This window comes from Sparus aurata, chromosome 21 (genome assembly GCF_900880675.1).
Source record: "Sparus aurata chromosome 21, fSpaAur1.1, whole genome shotgun sequence".
NCBI classification, from domain to species: Eukaryota; Metazoa; Chordata; class Actinopteri; order Spariformes; family Sparidae; genus Sparus; species Sparus aurata.
The window spans coordinates 22,001,451-22,018,939 of NC_044207.1; the positions used below are offsets into that span (position 1 = coordinate 22,001,451).

The window sequence follows — 17,489 nt, forward strand, 5'->3', positions numbered from 1 at the left end:
GTGAATAGACGGAAGCTGGCTGCTTTTGGACAGAAACCACACCTTGCTCCGTGTTTGTGAAACACTCCTGCACTCAACTTCGCCTGTGTGGGAAGATCAGTTTTTTGGGGGGGGAGATGTCATTTCATTCTGCTTTAAAAAAAAAAAATGTGTGTCGCAATCATCACTGGGATTACTCAGATGAATCATGATGAATTACAGCATGTGTTTAACTTTCTTTATTCTGGGTTAAAGAAAGAAGAAACACAGTCTTGTTGTAGATGAAGGAAGTTGTCTGCCATCTTGTTTTTACACAGTTTACCGTGTCAAGAGGCGTTGGATCAAAACTGGAGACCAGCTGTGTGACTGTAATGTTTGTATTGTAATGTGCAGGTCCATGTAGCCTACTGTAGTAAGATTATTTTTATATAGGTCGACAGTGTTTGGAATAGTGCCCTTTTTAAAATCTCATTTAAAGGGCGGCTATGCAGGATCATAAAACATGTCCTTAACTTTATTAGATTAGTTGTTTTGGCACTGACAGGAGTCACAAGGTCAAATCTGCTCACATGGGGCCAGTAAAAAAGAGTCTATTGTTATGAGCCCCTTTAAACTCAGACCTCGTCCACACATACACAGGTATTTTTTTTTTTTTTTTTTAATCTGTCTGCTGTCAAAAACGATGTCAGAAGCAACAGGTGGCGATATGAACTCTACCGTAAGGCCGCGTCGGCCAATCAGAAGCCTGCCAAGCAAAGGAGACAAGCAGAAACAGCTCCTGTCCACGCATAAACGCTGACGACGGCGTTTCTCAATATCTTCACTTTCCCAAAAGCTCCATTTTCGGTGACCTGAAACAGCGTTTACGTGTGTTCATTATCTTATTTTTTACCTTTTCATTTTCATATTTAGCGTATTTCACATTTTCTTCTCCCATAAATGAACTCATTTGACTGTCCCTTTTTCGCCTCCCTGCTAATCTTTGTTTATTAAACATGCAAACTCCTCTCAGTTGATACTGACAGGAGGCAGATCTCTACAAATTTGAGGGCGCGTGAGTTTATAACTGATAAGCCGGTCGACAATCGACGCTATAAATAATCCCTCTCAGTCATAACATATGACCCACTGAGTGTGTGGCGGTGCCTGCGTCTGCATCACACTCTGTCTGTGATTTATCATCGTCTCCTTATCGCTTGATGCTTCAGATTTGTGGCTAGCCAAACCAAAGCATCGGTGGGCCTCTTTCGACAACCTGGGAATGTGTCTCAACACCGCCGGGTCTCGAACGGCATGTTAAGGAACAGCCACCAACAAATCCTGCTTTGTATGCCTTTAACGTCTGGCAAGCAGACAAAATAAGATACAACGCTAATTACGCCGACATTTACATGGGCCTGTAGGGCTCGCTGATCCACGCGGATGTTATAATCATCCATGATAGGATTTCCTTTTCGGCTTCAGTTGCCAGTAAATAACTAGTTCTTTTTCTGGCTCCTTTTTCTTTCTTTTTTTTTTGCCCTCTGTCACAGTGTCAGGATGAATGTGGACTCATTTAAACCCTGGCAAGTGATAGGATCATATATCCTGTTGACAAAAGTGAGAGAAATTACAGCAGCCAACACATTTCACTCCCAAGAGAGATTGTGGTTGCGCAAAAGAATTTGTCATCCGCGGGGTTCAACATTCTTGAGGTCACAGTGTCAGTGCCTCAGTGTCTTGTGTTTGCAGCTTGAAGCGTCGCGTCCAGTGTGTTCCAAATGTCTAAACTTCGCTGCTATCTCTACATTCCTCTGCACACCACAGGTAGGCGTGTCGGAGCTTTGAAAAGTGAAAGGGGGTTGAGAGTGACAGGGAGTAGGGAGGGGTCAGGCCTGCCAGGGGTCAGTGTGAGGCAACGTTTAAACGTTTGGAAAAAAAAGAGGAAAAAAGTGTGAGGGCTTCAACACAAAGGTTGAGGAGAGAAAACAATTAACACAGAGAAAAAAGCAGCAAAGACAGATGATCCAAGCGAGGGGAAAGACATAAAAGACAGAAGACGCTCGACTCCAGATGAAGTTTCACGGCCTCGGTGACTGACTGAGAACGTAATGGTTGTCTTTGCTGGAAAAAAAAATAAATACCGTGCCCTCTGGTGTTGTCGCCCTGAGCTATGACCACTGAACACACACACAGCTCCAACACCACCTCACATATTAGTGATAGAAAGAGAGAGGGACAGGAGGGAGAAGGAGGCCTGAACTGCACCGACGACTTCACGAAAAAAAAAAAAACAACGCCCCGGCCTGGAATGTTCCAGTTACATTTCCATTTAAGCGTTTTACTATCCTCCTTCCAGTTCCCAATCAAAACTTTTCAGCAAACCTGGCACGACTTTAGAGCGCCCAATATTTTGGAGAAACCTCAAAAAAACCTTGGTGACAGTAAACTTGTAAGACCAGCCTCGCAACGCTGGACACACCCAGCCGCTGGGGCCGACAACACCTTTACATTTGCCTAAGCTCAGGTGGGTTTGCTCTGCTGCTTCTTCTCCAAACAAAAGACGCTGCAAGACCGAACGTGTGGGAAAAATGTTCAGACATCGGTCTAATAACAGCTCTTGTGGACCTCGCTGTATTGATATGGCGAGAATTAAAGGTGGAGTCTGCAATTTTGAAAGGGCGGTTTGATGGATTGAGTCCTATTCCCGTTGGTTTGAATGGGGGATTACTCACGCCACCTCCTATTTGAAGCAGGCCATTAATCGAATCAGAGGGTTTGGCCTTACAACGAGAAAAAAAACCCTCGAACTCACACTTGCCTTTAAGTTATTTTCTGAGGTAGTTGTGCAGGGGCGTTCTTTACACATGTCTCAAAGGTGTGGCAAATACTGCAGGGATGGATTATTTCTGCAAGGATTTAGCGATACTCATCACTGGAGCCACCCCATGACTTATCCTCCTTTATCCCCTTCTTTCTATACAGTGCTTTCTGCCTGCAGATGTACACAGGGCATTTTTCGATGCGGACAGGCAAGTGGTAAAAGTAAAACGACTAAAAGTTTGCCGACTATCTCCGCAGTCGGGGGAGTCAATATTTAACTTTGCATTTGCTTTCTGGACTCTACTCCCGTGTGGGTCCCTGCTGCGTGCATTTCCTGGTTGCAAAGAGGTTCAAAAAGATGAACCCGTCACTAGTGTTGCCAACATGACGTCTGGAATACAAAACCAGAGCCAAAAAAAGAGTCACACTAATACGCCTGATTAGTCAAAAACAATGCGGGGCCAACAGCAGGTTAACTCTCACACATCGGTGATTCACGGTGACGGAGGGGACGCGCTGACACTTGCACACTCCACATGTGTGATATCATTTCCAGACACTCGCACTGACATCATTGATTGAGTAAACAGTGTGTGTGTGTGTGTGTGTGTGCGTGTGTGGTAGGGGGGGGAATGCCTGACAGCTGGTTTATTAACGCACAGAGACAATTAACATCATCTCACTTATTGACAGTGGTGTCATGATATGAGTTTGCCCGGCAGCCTCGTTAACATGCAGGTGGTTCCTCAGATTTTCCACCCCATCATAGAGCAATACTGAAAAAGAGACGCTTCACGGGAGCATCGGTGGTTCTAACAGGTCTTCGCATTGAGTAATCATACATTTGCTAAGAAAGAGAGGATGTAATGTAATGGGGGAAGAAACGCCAACACTACGTCATGAAAAAAATCTGTAATAAGTAAAAGTCCTGCATTCAGAATCTTAATGGAGACATGTAATGTTCATTTTCCGGTTCACAATCTTATTACGGGTCACTACTGGGATAGGATTACGTGCTTTAATGCTCAATGCTGATTCCCCAGGTCTGCATGTCAAAAGTGTCCTTGGGCAAGACAACGAACCCACAAACTGCTCCTGATGTGCTGGTCGGCATCAGTGTATGAATTACTGGAAGTTGCTTTGGACAAAAGTGTCTGCTAAATGTTATAATAATGTATCATAATTGATCAGCTAATGCATGTTTTTGTGATAATAATCTAAATCTTCAAAGTAACTACAGTGTACGTTTTAAAAGTTAAAGCCAGGAAACCGATTACCTTTGAATTACCAATCAAAATAGACTGTTAAGTTTAAGTCGTTCCGGCTAAAAAGTTTTCACAACTTCAAGTTTTTTGAGTCAATTTTAATTTCACTTTGTCGGGTTTTACAGTTAAGTAACTATGAACTCAAAAAATAAATGTAGTATAGTGAAAAGTACTTGATTTGTCCAGTAAAAGTACCTCACATTATACTTTTATTACTGATTGATGCCATCGTTTGTGTTTTTTTCAATACATCTTTAGTACATTTTATCTCTACATAGTCCTGGTTAATAATTCTAAATCCCCCCTTTTTTTCTTTAGTTAACAGATTTATCCTCTCCCTGACATAATGCCAAATGATTAGTGTTGAAATGATCTGGATCAGCCTAAACTCCTCCGGTCATTAAACCCTCCTGAATTCCTCAGAATAGGGAGGACGTGACCTCTGTCCTCATCTGGGAAAGAAAGAGAAAAAAAAAACATCAAAGGCTGGTCTGCACTGATTTGACACTCTTAGAAAAACTTTTTCCTTTTATAGTATTTGCTTATTGGCAAGAGGATTAACACGAGGCTTTTATCCAGTATTTGTGCGTGAGTGCGTGCGTCTCTGTGTGGTCGTGCACAGCCCCAGTCACTGCGCACAAATCTATATCTAAGGTGACATTAACCCCAGGAGTAATAAATCACACCGCATCTCTTGGACTTTGAAACCAAGCTGCACTTAAACTGTTCATATAATGCTGACATTGTTCTCCTGCGGATGGGCAGCGTTTGATTCTACGACCAAACTTTATATGAGTTGAAATCTGTAAATCCATTGATAATGTCGAGCGGGGAGGTGGATACAGACGCAGATACGCAGCTTGTTATCTGTCTGTCTATTTCTCACAGCGGGACAGCTACAACTTAGTCACTGCTGCTGAGTGAAAGCTCAGACAGGCACACCTCTGGATTTTCATTGGGTTTTACAACTCATGTGTAACCAGCCGGTTTTTATGACACACACACACACACACACACACACACACACACACACACACACACACACACACACAGAGGGACAGATAGAACGACACACACAAACACACACACAGTGACTCATGGCAAGGCCTAAGGGTGGGTCCTGGACACACCTGAATTAGTTGCTAGGGAGGGGAACAAGCAGATTTTGAATGATAACAAACAGCCAGGTGAGATAGGACACGACGGTACAACGGTCGGCTGGTTTCTGTTGGCGCGCGGCCAGGTGATAAACTCTGCACACACTAGAGAAAGAAAGCTCTGTCTGTCTGTCTGTCTGGACGGTGAAATGAAAAGGATGTAGATAAAAATGTCCGGCCATTGATTTTTTTATTGTTACCTTTCAAACAGTAGAGCAGCAGGCAAAAGAAAAGAGAGGACCATTAAATCTCGCGAAAATACACTGTAAGGTACATTATTTGTATGTAACAGCTTCATTTTACACAGTACCTGACATTTATTTTGTGGGATTTTTAAAAACCTCCTTTCAAAGATTCAAAGTCTCCGCTGCATCCACACCTCACCGACAGCCATCACTTTTTTTGTGACGAAAACCACACAAATGTGCAAAAAAGTACAAAGATTATAAAGCTGCTTGTGTTGCATGATTGTTGCAAAGGGCTGGAATGACAACTGTAGCAGTGCTGTTGCTCCAGCCGGCCTGCAGGGGTCATCAGTGTGTAACAAGACAAAACGGGACACTGCAAGTCATTGAGGGGCCCTAAAATCATCGGTCCTGGGGCCACTCATCTGTCATGGTCGCTACACATACAGCGATACCTGAGAGATGTGTGTTACTTCTTAAAATGTGTGTTAACGGAAGGATCACGGTCTGCTCCAGTGTCACATGTAACAATCGTTGCCTGTTTTTTCATAATGATGAATTACAAAAGAGGAAGAATCAGAGTCTAGAATAATCAAAAACAACTAAATGAAATGTCCTCACATGCATGCAGACCTTTGATAAACTGGTACAAAATGAAATGCACATGATTAAAAACATTAAATCATAGTTAAAAAAAAAAAAAAAGATGTACTTGCACACGATGGCCAGGAGGGCGAAGCATTGCTAAACATTGCTGCAGTGGGAGTCCACCGTCACATGGTCAGATAAATATAGGCTGTCAGGCTGGTGGGTGTAAATCAAGCCTGACCGATATTGAGCTCTTTTTTTGTCATAAATATTGTTCATGTTCATCTAGTTCACATTAGGGCTTCCCTTAAATCCATCGGAGTGTCGCAACACAAAATATGATTCAAGGCATCAGGTCAGATCTGAGAGGCCACGATGAAATGAATCATTTCAATCACGGCTACAACAAAGTGTGAAGTTTTGCGACTTGACGCCTTCGTTGTATTCACAATGACACAGTAATTACATGTCTGTCGGTGAAATGTGGGCGAGCGATTGTACATTTAAAAAGAAATAATGAATAATCTGATCTGACAGATCAACCTTATTCTATTGACTAGACGTGTGAACAACATGTGACTGAAATGTGATGAGTTCCTGTCATGAATGGACCCTTGTTCCAATAGGGCGATGCTCGTAAATGGTTTATCAGTTGTGGCTTTCTGATGGGGAATCAATAATTTATCAATGCTTTAAAGATTCATTCATTAATAGGGAGGGCTTCAGGGCTGCCAGGTTGTGAAAACAAAATCTGCTAGCTGATGTGAGTCCTCCTCCGAGGTAACCTCGTCATTCGCCTTTTTTTAGTTGTTCAGGTCATTAGCTGAGACTCCTCTGTGTGTGTTTAGACCGCACAGCTGAAGATCATCTGGAACCAAATCAATTAGTGCTGATTAACATTTACAACTCCAGACTGGATCAATTACTAAGTAGAAGAACATCATTATTAGTGACCTGCTGACATTTATAACCTCCTGACACGTCGGCACTATACGCCGTGAATGTATGAAGAGATCCAAACTCAGATTTAACCTTTACAGTATGAACGAGGTAATAATACAAACTCAGAGATATTTATTTTGTCCATGACTGAATAAACGAGCTGTTGAGAGGGAAGGTGACATATTCTCCCTCTGTAGCACAAACACAGCCGATGCACATGCATGCATGTGCGGAGTGACGTCAGAGTGAGAGGGCTGCCATATGGACGGGCGACCCAGGGCGGTTCGGGGTTCGGTCCCAGGAGGTGAACTGGCAACCTCCAGCTACCAGTCCACACTTCTTTGACTCGATTTCTTTTTTTTATTAAGGGCTTCCCCTCAATGATCTCTCGAGTATAAATATAGGTTGACGGATCGGTGTCAGAGTATGCGTTGCCGCCGAAAACCTTTGCTTTTTTTTGCTTTCATTTGCAGTGCATTTAGCCAATAAAGTTGATTGTTAAACTGTAAGATATCATGTCTCCATTTCATATCTTTTGAGGGATAACTGCAAAAAATGTGTATAGATAGATAGATAGATAACTTTTAGGTTATCGTAGCAGTGGGTACATTGAAACACAAATCAAAATACAAGGGCAAATATGGAAACAATGAAACACTATATACAATATCAAAAACAATAAAATATAATGGTTTAAAGTAAAAACCAGCTAGAAACACAATAAAACTACAAAAGTACCGGGAGCTGCTACGACAGGCTGCCACTAGCACGGCGCCATTTTACGTTAGCATCAGCACACGTCTTCTTTTCTGAATCTTTACCCTGTAGTTTCAGTATCGCCGTCGGCCCACAGTGTCAGTCGGCCACTACCACCGACAGCTACAAACTCTTGATTTAAAATTTTTATCCTCTCTCTCTCACACAAACTGTGGACCAACCGTTAAAATCTAATGTCAACACGCCGCCTTGAACGCTGCCTCCACAAGACAGACTCCAGTCTCGCCTGCGTGAACCATTTTTGCTCACATCTGATATTTTTGTGAGTTATTAAAGTTGACACAAAGAACAGCACAGTCCTGTTGTATTGCCCTTTGCTGACATCCAAAGCAGAACTGCTTGTTGTTTTTTTTTTTTATTTTTTTTTTTATAGTTTGCAGGAGATAAATGGGTGTGGACAGAAGATAGTTCCTTCTCCTCTTCCTCCTACCACCTGCTGATCTGTACTGTGCATTTTCAAATATAATGTAGACTCTTTGTGTGTGTGTGTGTGTGTGTGTATTTTTTCACCACTTGTGTATCTGTCTTGTACAGTATTGTGTGTGTGTGTGAACAGAAATATAAAATGCTGATTCTTGTGTGTTTTTCCTGCAAACTGTTCATCCGAGCCCCTCAATAAGATTCAGAATTTGGGCCTGTTGCTGGTCAGATTACTTTCCATGCCTGCAAAAACACAAGGACAGCGTGTTCTTTCATTCAAACACATGCAAATAAAACTTTTTTGCTGGATAGGATTAACTATCATACGAAAAGTGGGGGTCATAATTATGTTCATATTCAGACTTGGCGCTCCTCCTGCAAAGAGACTGAGCATTTTCCACTCGGAGCAGTTACCGGTGGTTTCAGGTGGCCATATTGGGGGTAGAGCCAACAGCACGCGAGAATTTATGGGCAGGTGTGTTACCTGTGGCTACGTCAAGGAAGCGCTTCAAAAAAAAAAAAAAAGACAAAGAAAAAAAGAAAGGGCTGCTCTCCTGGTCCACAGATGACCGACGGACAGAGAGGAACCAGGTGGATCAGACGACGGGGAAACACTATGGAATATTTTTTTTTTTTGTTTTTTTTCTCCCATTGCTGCAATCCGCCTTTTGTTGTCGGAGCTTGAGCCCGCAGTCAGATCCCGCACGAGTTGTGTTTTTTTTTCCCTCCCTCTCTCAGTGGCAGACGGAGATAGAGAGAGAGAGAGAGAGAGAGAGAGAGAGAGAGGGAAGCGCTTCCTGATAATAGAGAGGTGCGTCTTATTTCCATTCCAGTGATTGACTGCGCACGGCTTTCACCGCCGGAGCTGGGGGCACTGACGCATTGTGGAGTCGACAGGGGGGGGGAAGCAGCACTGCAAAAAAAAAAAAAAAAAAAAAAAAAAGAAAAACCCCGGGTCTTCGCCAACACAACGGAGGCATCTATCGGCGAGACCGCGATGGCCGTGGTGCAGCTCGACACGGACGACCATCAACCGGAGAACGGCTTCGTGTCCCCCGAAACCACGTCGCCGGGTCTGCTGACACGCATCGACGGCTCCGTGCTGCCGTTCCTCGGGGGATTCGGGAAGTACCAGAAACAGCTGATCGTGCTGACATGGATCCCGGCGCTGTTCATCGGATTCACCCAGTACTCCGACAATTTCCTCCTCGCCCAGCCAAACAACACATGCGTCCAGCCGCTGGCGAACCTGACTAACGGCGGCGGCGGCGGCGGCGGCAACCACACCGCGGGTCACTCCGCGCTGACGGACGGTCCGAGGCACCAGAAGCCGGCGTTCATTTACGCCAACGGGAGTTACGGCAGCCACAACTACACGCACAACATGCAGTGTCAGTGCAGCGAGTGGACCTTCGAGCTGCACACGGGACTCGTGCAGAATGTGGTCACCAAGGTAAGCTGTCCATCTTGAGGGATGGGCATCCCCCCCCCCCCACATAGTGCCACTTATCATCACTGCACCCTTTCACTCTGCAGCACCCTCATATTAATATACAACAATCATATTATTTTGCCTCCATTATGTGCATTTTATTCTCTCCACGCCCCCGTCACATTGAACCTGAACGCATCAGGATATTGTATAGGTGCTGCTGACAGTGAGTCATCATCATCATCATCATCATCGCAAAGAGCATGACATAGAAGTGTGACACCCCCCCCCAATCGTCGCAGAGACACGCCGCCGTTGGAACACCGGGCAAATCATGCCGGGGCCGGTGGAATTTGCGTGTTTGTCGTAATGCACATAATAGACATGCAGCCCTTTTTTTTGATGATGTGGAGCAAAGGTCATTAGTGCGCTCTCTAGAACAGTGCAACCCCATCCCTGGCCAAACACCACCCGCCCCTATAACTGCCCTAAACAAACACACAGGGAGGTATCCTTCAAGCTTTCATTCTGCCTGCAAAGGAGGTTGATGTCTTCACCTTCCTATCTGCAACAAAGCAGGCCTAGGAGACGGCGAAGGCACCCCCCCTGCAGCCATTGTAGTTAGTCTGCAAGCTGGAGCAGGAAGGCTTTTCTAATATCTCATTACGCCCATCAGCTCTTCTGAGGATGCTGCGTGCTCGAGATATCAAGTTTTGATTCGCTGGGAGAAGAAAAGGGGGGAGACTTTGATCCACGGGGCTGTCTGGGCAAACTTAACAGATGTATGGATGGGGTGATGTGATTAAATCTTGAGGTGGGAAAGACACAAGTAGAGTGCATACCTCCGCCAAGGCCCAACAAATTTTGTAGTCGCTTGTAGACAATAGCCACCCAAGTCTGAGAGATTAGGGGTGCTATGACGTTTTCCAGGAGAAATTCACACTCAGAATGTTAATATTTACAACATTAATGAGGTCAGAAATATGAATTTTTTTCCAGAACTGATTGAAGAAGCTGTTCTCAGAGTTGGAAGCTAAAAAAGAAAGGTGGCAGAGTCCGCCAAATGTAAACAAGGTAAAACCGTTTGAAACTGTGTTTTCCTTTAAGGTCAGTTGTTTTTTTGGGTTTATTCAGTCATGAAAACAAAGAGTTTATTTATATTATATTTAGTTTGTTTAGGCATAAAGAGAAAAGATCTTTCTTTCCTGATTAAAATGTCTTCTCAAACTGCATAGTGCACCTTTAACGTAGATGTTGAAACACGTCCTATTTCACAGCGGTCGGGAAAGTGAGAACAAAATCCTGTATCCGTCCCTTTTTTATCTGGATCAGCACCAGAAGTTTAAAAGGGTGTATATTCTGGGCTGAGATCCATCCTCCATCCAAGTTTCAAGGAGTGATGTGTGTGATCCTGCCCACAAACCCAACCAACACTGGCGGAAACGGTAATAGATGTTATTCAACGTTCAGTTTTGCCGTCAAAAGTCTAAAAAAATGTCAGTATGGTGTAGTGTTTTAATCTACGGCATCTTCAGCGCTGAAGAGTTTGGCATGCGTGCCATAATCAAAAAGGCTTATCAGGGAGAGTTGGATGTGAAGCCGAGCTTTGAAGCCCTCTCCGTGCTGTCGGAGGGGGCTATGGCACCCTCAGCTCGCGTCCACTGTTATGCCAACAGCCCATCTGCTTATCGCTGATAATGTCCCCGTTTAAATAAAGCAAATAAAATGCAGCTGCGGCTTTTTAATTCAGCTACGAGCCAGGGAGGACAGTTTAAAGTGTTGATTCCATTTACTGTCCGTAGGGTGATTTGGGGAGGGGGGTTTGCATGAACTAAGGCCAGGCTGATAAACTGTTTAAATAAACGGATGCATTTGAACTGCTCTGAACCTGCAGCTGAATATGAAGTCATACATGAAGAGGGGGAATCGACTGGGGCGGTTTCGGCTTACTAAGAGTCAAAAAATGTCAGTTCTCTCAAGGGTGAGAAAAGGCGGAGAAGTTTAACTTTCCAGCGCTCGAACACTGCCGGTCCTCCTCTCTCATGCTGGCGCTGTAACCTGTAGATGCTAATATTTGTGTTGCTTTTGCACACATACAGAGAATGTCATGTTGACACTACCACCACTGCGGATCGGTGACGGGCCCGAGCAGTTGGTGTCGGTGTCTCCGGCTTGCGTGCTCGTCTTCCCTGACCCGTGCTAGTCCACATTTTGACAAGGTCGCCGTCGGGGAGAAATTGAACCAGACGGCATCCAGACCAGTTCAGAACCGGAGCCAAAGAATTGAGCAGAACCTGCCCTCCACACTTGTCTCTTTTTGACAGCCCGTCCCTCACTCTTCCAAGGCCTCTTTTCTCTCCGCCACATGCAAGCACAGGAACTGGGACGTTACACTACAGCAGGAAGTGATGACTTGGCATTTCTCCCCGTGTTTGGATTGCATAGGCATAACTCCACATGACTGGGCTCAGCTATCTGTGACACTCGATCCCCTAAAAGGCAGAGCAGAGTGCCAACACCGGCCAAAATGTGTCGGTGTCACTGTCAGAGTGTACCAACACATTCTGACCCCATACAGGACACCTCAGAGTGGGTTTAGCCCTCCAGAATCAGCGAGAGAAGGCTTTCAGCGGAGGCGGTTGGAGGTTGAGGTGGTGGTGGTGAAGGATCCAAAGTGGTTAATGTGGAGACCCATCCTAATTGAGTCTGAGCTCTCCTCAGGGTCCATCTTAATTGGACTGAGCCTCAGAAATGAGAATGTATCATTACTCAGAGACAGATAATGTCTCTCTGCAACCTACCCTGCTCAGCTCCCGTTCAGATGAGTAGCAGCTGCACACGCCGACCAAAATAGTGGCTCAGGATACTCCTCAAGGCAAAGATTCACCTCTACACTACTCCCTGTGAAACTTTGCCTCTTGTATATTGATCAGAGACACTAATTGATAGGGATAGATGATTATTATAATGTCTAAAACTAAATGCGGGAATCCCCTTTTGGACTAATAAGACCCGATGACACCATCTTGCATTTGAGCTCATTTTAATCTTGACTAATGTTTCGTCAGTAATGAGAAAATAGTCAAGTTAATGTCTTCAAATTGTGTATTTTTATCCGACCTCTGGAAGCGGCCCAATGTTCTGCATTTGTGCTTCATTTTTTGATAAACGGAAGTCTGAAAATGCAAAATCTGTAGACAAAGGACTTTATTTATGTATTGGAAGCATTCTGGTTTCTGTTCGTTGTACTTCTGTAGTCTGAGTAGTTTTGACCAATCACAGCACAGTCACCAGGATAAAATGTTGGCACTGCAGAAAACTGACATGATCACATTCTTATGTGTCACAGTATCATATTAACATTTCTAAAATACCTATCATAATCGTTCACATTACATTTTATGACCTGGATTTCATGTCTGGAGGTGGAAGAGGTCAACTAGGTGGGAAGGCTTCCATGCCAGTGACCGCGGTTCAAAGAACGGATAGAAACATTTATATGCGTGAAACCGCTGGATATTTTTGAGGAGACCTTCTTTGTTGTGCCAAATAAACTGAGGACATCTTGGGCTGTGTTTGTGGCGAACAAAGTGTGTATTTTAAGCCAAAACATGATGTTTTTCAAACCCTAACCAAGTGGATTTTTTGCCTAAACGTGGCACAAAGTTGTCAAAAGGAGAAATAGAAAAAGTGCAAAGAAATGCAACGTTCGGATGGGCTTTAGGAAACCAAACTATCTTATTACATTTTATAGACCTAACAATTAATTAATCATGAGAAATGATGGGCTTTTTTGGTCAAATTGATCGATACATTGTTGTGTCATCAGTCCTTCAGTATGTAGGTGGTAGGTCTGCAACTAAAGTTTATTTTCATCATCGATTAATCTGCAGATTTAATTATTTAGTCTCAAACCCAAAGACTGTTCATTTACTGTCAAAAGCAGCAAATCCTGACATTTAAGAAGGTTTGAACCATTTGATGAAAATTGGCTCATACTATTATACCATACTATTAAGCTTTTCTCAAGACAGGCGATTCATTTGTCTTTCGATCAACTAATCGATTAATCAATTCAGCTCTAATGTTTAGTTCAGTTAAACAGAATGCCAATACCATTTCTGTATTACTTTGTGCAGGCGGTGAGCCAGAGTATTGTCTGAGAATGATAAGGAAGATGCGCTGTAAAAGCACGCTAGCAGGTACACCCAGACCCGGTATCACTGTGCTGGAGGTTGCACACCCATAGATCTGAAAGATGATACTGTAGTCGAAAAACCCATGCGGGCCCCTCTGCTCTGTGTCCCTTCATACTGTTTACCCAGCTGGTTGGCTCCTTCCACAGACCCCTGATCAGTGTGGGACACTTTGAAACAGTCTCAGCTGTCGCAAGGCGATGACCCCACCGCAGATACCCAGTCAGCACACAATCACGCTTGTGGCCAAGAGATAAAACTCTGTCTGAGGCCCAGTGTGTGTGTGCGCTGCAGGTTTGTTTCTGATAAGTTCTGTGACAGGGAGGGGTGAACATTATGGGGCGTCTGACCCCTCGGCAGATGTTTAGGTTTGTTTGTAGGATTGTGCGATGGAATTCAAGCTGTAGGAGTGTTGCTCCACTGGTGACAGATGCGCAGAGTTATGAATCTGAACTGTCAACGAACAGAGGAAATGAATAATTGATTGTTAAAGGATTGTTATTTTATCATCTGTCTCTGTTAGTCACCGTCAAATATGTCCGTGTTTTTCAGTTGATGAGTAGTGTCGTCCGGACGCTACAGTTGAATGACAGTTACTTGGTCACGCCTTGATAGCGTCAATGTGCTCTGAGGCTGCAAGTCCCCAAAGCTACATGTGCATTGTCAGATAGCTTTGTATTGTTTCAGTCTTGGCTTCTTTACCTGAAACAACTGCAATGGGAAAAAAACGTGTTGTTCAGATTGGAGCTGCAACGATTAGAGTGGTAATCAATTATTAAATGAATCACCGACTATTTTTGATTGTCATTTTTCTTTTGGGGTAAAAAAGCAAAAAATTAGCTTCTTACAGAAGTATTTCACCACCAGATAGATGGCTTCTGCCTATAACGTGGCTGTCTCTTCAGTAGAAAGACACACATTCCCTATTCTCTTTTGCCTGAAATGGTAGAAAACTTATGACAACCACAGTCCACCTCGCTGCAGCAGACCAAACACTCCCGCTGACGGTGATGTAATAGAGCGCTGAAGTCACACCTCTTTCTAGTTGAGACTAGTCTATCTATGTAGTTTTGTGTTAAACTGCTTAGTTAACTACACGGTCTTGCTCAACACACGTCAACGAACTCAAATATGGCTGCCGGCTAGGCGCAGAAAAATGTACTAAAAAAGATAAAAGTCCCAATAAATCTGCTCATATCGACATGTGAAAGCGGAGCTCGTCAGTTTTTTGAGCCGCTAACATTCATAGACCAGAAGTAGACCATGAACAGGATGGTGGTTCATATTTGATCAGCGCTGCTAAGTCCTTTAAGCGTATGCAGTACAAAAACAACATGGCGGCCACTTTAGTTTCGACTTTTATGGAGACCACTGGAGACGTTCAGTTAACAGGTTTTTGGGTCCACGTGCAACCGAAATAGTTGCACCCTGGAACCCCTGGACTGGACCCTTTATGCCCATGGATGCACGCTTACAAAATACGGAACAACTAGGCTAGCTGGAAAAAGTTCCCGTTTAAATGTGAATATTTCCTGGTTTCTTTGCTTCTCTGTGACAGTAAGATTAATATATTTTAGATTGTGGAGGCAAAACAGTCGCAAGCGGACGACGATGATGGGGAAAAAAAACAAATCTCACCATTTTCTGGAATTTCATAGACCAACAACTAATCGATCAATCAAGGAAAATAATTGACAGATTAACTGACAATGACGACAATCGTTAGTTGCGGCAGCCCTCGTATCGATTAATCTTTCCGCTCACCCTCCTTTTTAAATCATTTATTCTCTCTTCCCCTCACCTAAGCCACCAGCACACTATAGGATCACCCTTCAGTGAGGCAGCGATGCTAAAACTTGCACTTGGAAGCAGAAAGAGTCTGTTGCTGGGCAGTAACTATGCAGCAGTCTCTCCATGTGTTTGCTGCCTTTCCTCCTCACACCTGCTTTTTTTTAATCATCTCTTTTCCCTTCCTCTCTTTACCCGTCATCCTTTTCCAAAATTTTTTTTTCTCCATCCTTTTGCATTTCCATCCATCTTTTTGAATGTTCCTTTTCTGCATTGTATAATTCTCCCCCTCTGCCTGTGTTTTCCTCCACCTCCCTCCTCAACCAGCTCCCCCTCTCCTTTGAACCCCCACAACACCCACCCACCCAACCCGCCCGCCCGCTCACCCACACTCTGTGGTTCAACGAGTGCAGAAATGTGCGGTCGTAGTTGAGAGCGTCTTCATCGGAGCTAATGAGCCCGGCTGGTGCACGCCGATCATCGGTGGCCAGTCACTTGAGAGAGGTCGGCAGACACCTCGGGGGATTTTAACCCATTTTTTTTTGTCTTCGGCCCCTCGCTGTTCAGCATTTTCCCTGTCCGCTAATGGGTTTTCATATGTGCCTGAACCCAACTCTGCACACTGACTTTTCTATTCATTACCCCCAAAATGAGCAAGACAATAAGGAGGGAGCAACTGGCAGAAATAATAGGGGGCATAGCAGATGAGCTGCGTGGATTTGACTCACGCTCGCCTTGCTGGGATTTCTCTGCTGAAAGCCTGTCCATATTTTTTTCCTACTTGTGCTAATAGCAGTGTGGAAGCCCATTAACAATGAGCTCGGTCAGAGTGTTGGCCCAGAGAGAAGCCCTGCTTAATAATACATGCTTATTGATGCTTTCAAATATAACACATTAATACTTCGCCTATTAAAGAAAACTGCCGTGCTCGGCCCACTTGGCAGCACTCAGCACGTGTGCACCACGGCTACGTTGTGTTCTGGCATGTGACTCTATCATGCTCGTATGTTACAGCACCGGTCATCTGTCTTCGGTTTCCCCTACAGATGTGTTTTTCAGCGCAGTCATCCAGCCGTGCCGTGCTGTGCCGTGCCTGTCCCATGTATAATTGCAGACTCAGAGTTCATTTTCAGTGTATATGCCGGTTTGTCACAGTTCCGGGGGGAGGGAGGCTTCAGCCTTCTCCTGTGCAGTGATTGTGCAACAGGAACTTGTTTGCCTCCCTCTGTCTTTTTCCTCTGCTGACATCGATACTGAAACCATGAATGAGTGGCATGCCTGGATCATGTGATGGCTGGGGTGGCTCGGGGTAATCCTGGAGCGTTCCATTCTGAGCAGGTCACTATGGCAGAGGTTATAAGAGGGTAGAGCCTCTCAGAGAAAAAAATGTAAGAAATGACTACACTTTGAATTCAACGCGCGGTTGAGCTGCTGTGTACATAGGCATGGTCCCATATTTCTGTGTAGTGATAGCAGAGCTGCAATGATGAATCGATCAGACTAATAATAGCTGCCAGCTGTTTTGATAATCGTCTAATCGTTTAATCAGTGTCTTTGGCTTCTGGACTGTCGTTCGGACAAAAGAAGCTATCTGAAGACGACACTTGGGGAAAGTGTGATGAGCATTTTCCACATTTTTTGACATTTTATCGTCTAAATGATTAACCCTGAGGATAATCTGCAGATTGATCAATGGCAGAAATAATCGCTGGTTATAAATCATATAAAATTCATGGATGGGGCGCAGTTTGAAATCAGTGTTGTTCACTGTGCACCTGCTATGGCTGCCACGCCCCTGCCTGCTTCTTCCTGCTGCTTGTGTCAGCAGACAGCTGGGAGGCATATGGTGCCAGAAAGGACCCCTAATATCCACCTCCTTGCTGAAATTCATCTTCTGTTCCTCTCTCGGGTTCAACCCGCTCAACGGGGATCGTTAAGTAACCGTGTCAAGGGTAGCT

At 44.4% G+C, this 17,489-nt stretch overlaps 1 protein-coding gene across 1 annotated transcript in view; it reads left to right on the forward strand.

Annotated features, from left to right (window-relative positions):
* The first annotated feature begins 7,139 nt into the window (after positions 1-7,139).
* LOC115572393 (solute carrier family 22 member 23-like) overlaps positions 7,140-17,489 on the forward strand; it is a 41,796-nt gene continuing 31,446 nt past the window's right edge. Inside the window, exons 1-2 of the mRNA XM_030402408.1 lie at positions 7,140-7,163; positions 8,870-9,568. Coding sequence (XP_030258268.1) covers positions 7,140-7,163; positions 8,870-9,568 — 723 coding nt within the window. The remainder of the gene's footprint in view (positions 7,164-8,869; positions 9,569-17,489) is intronic.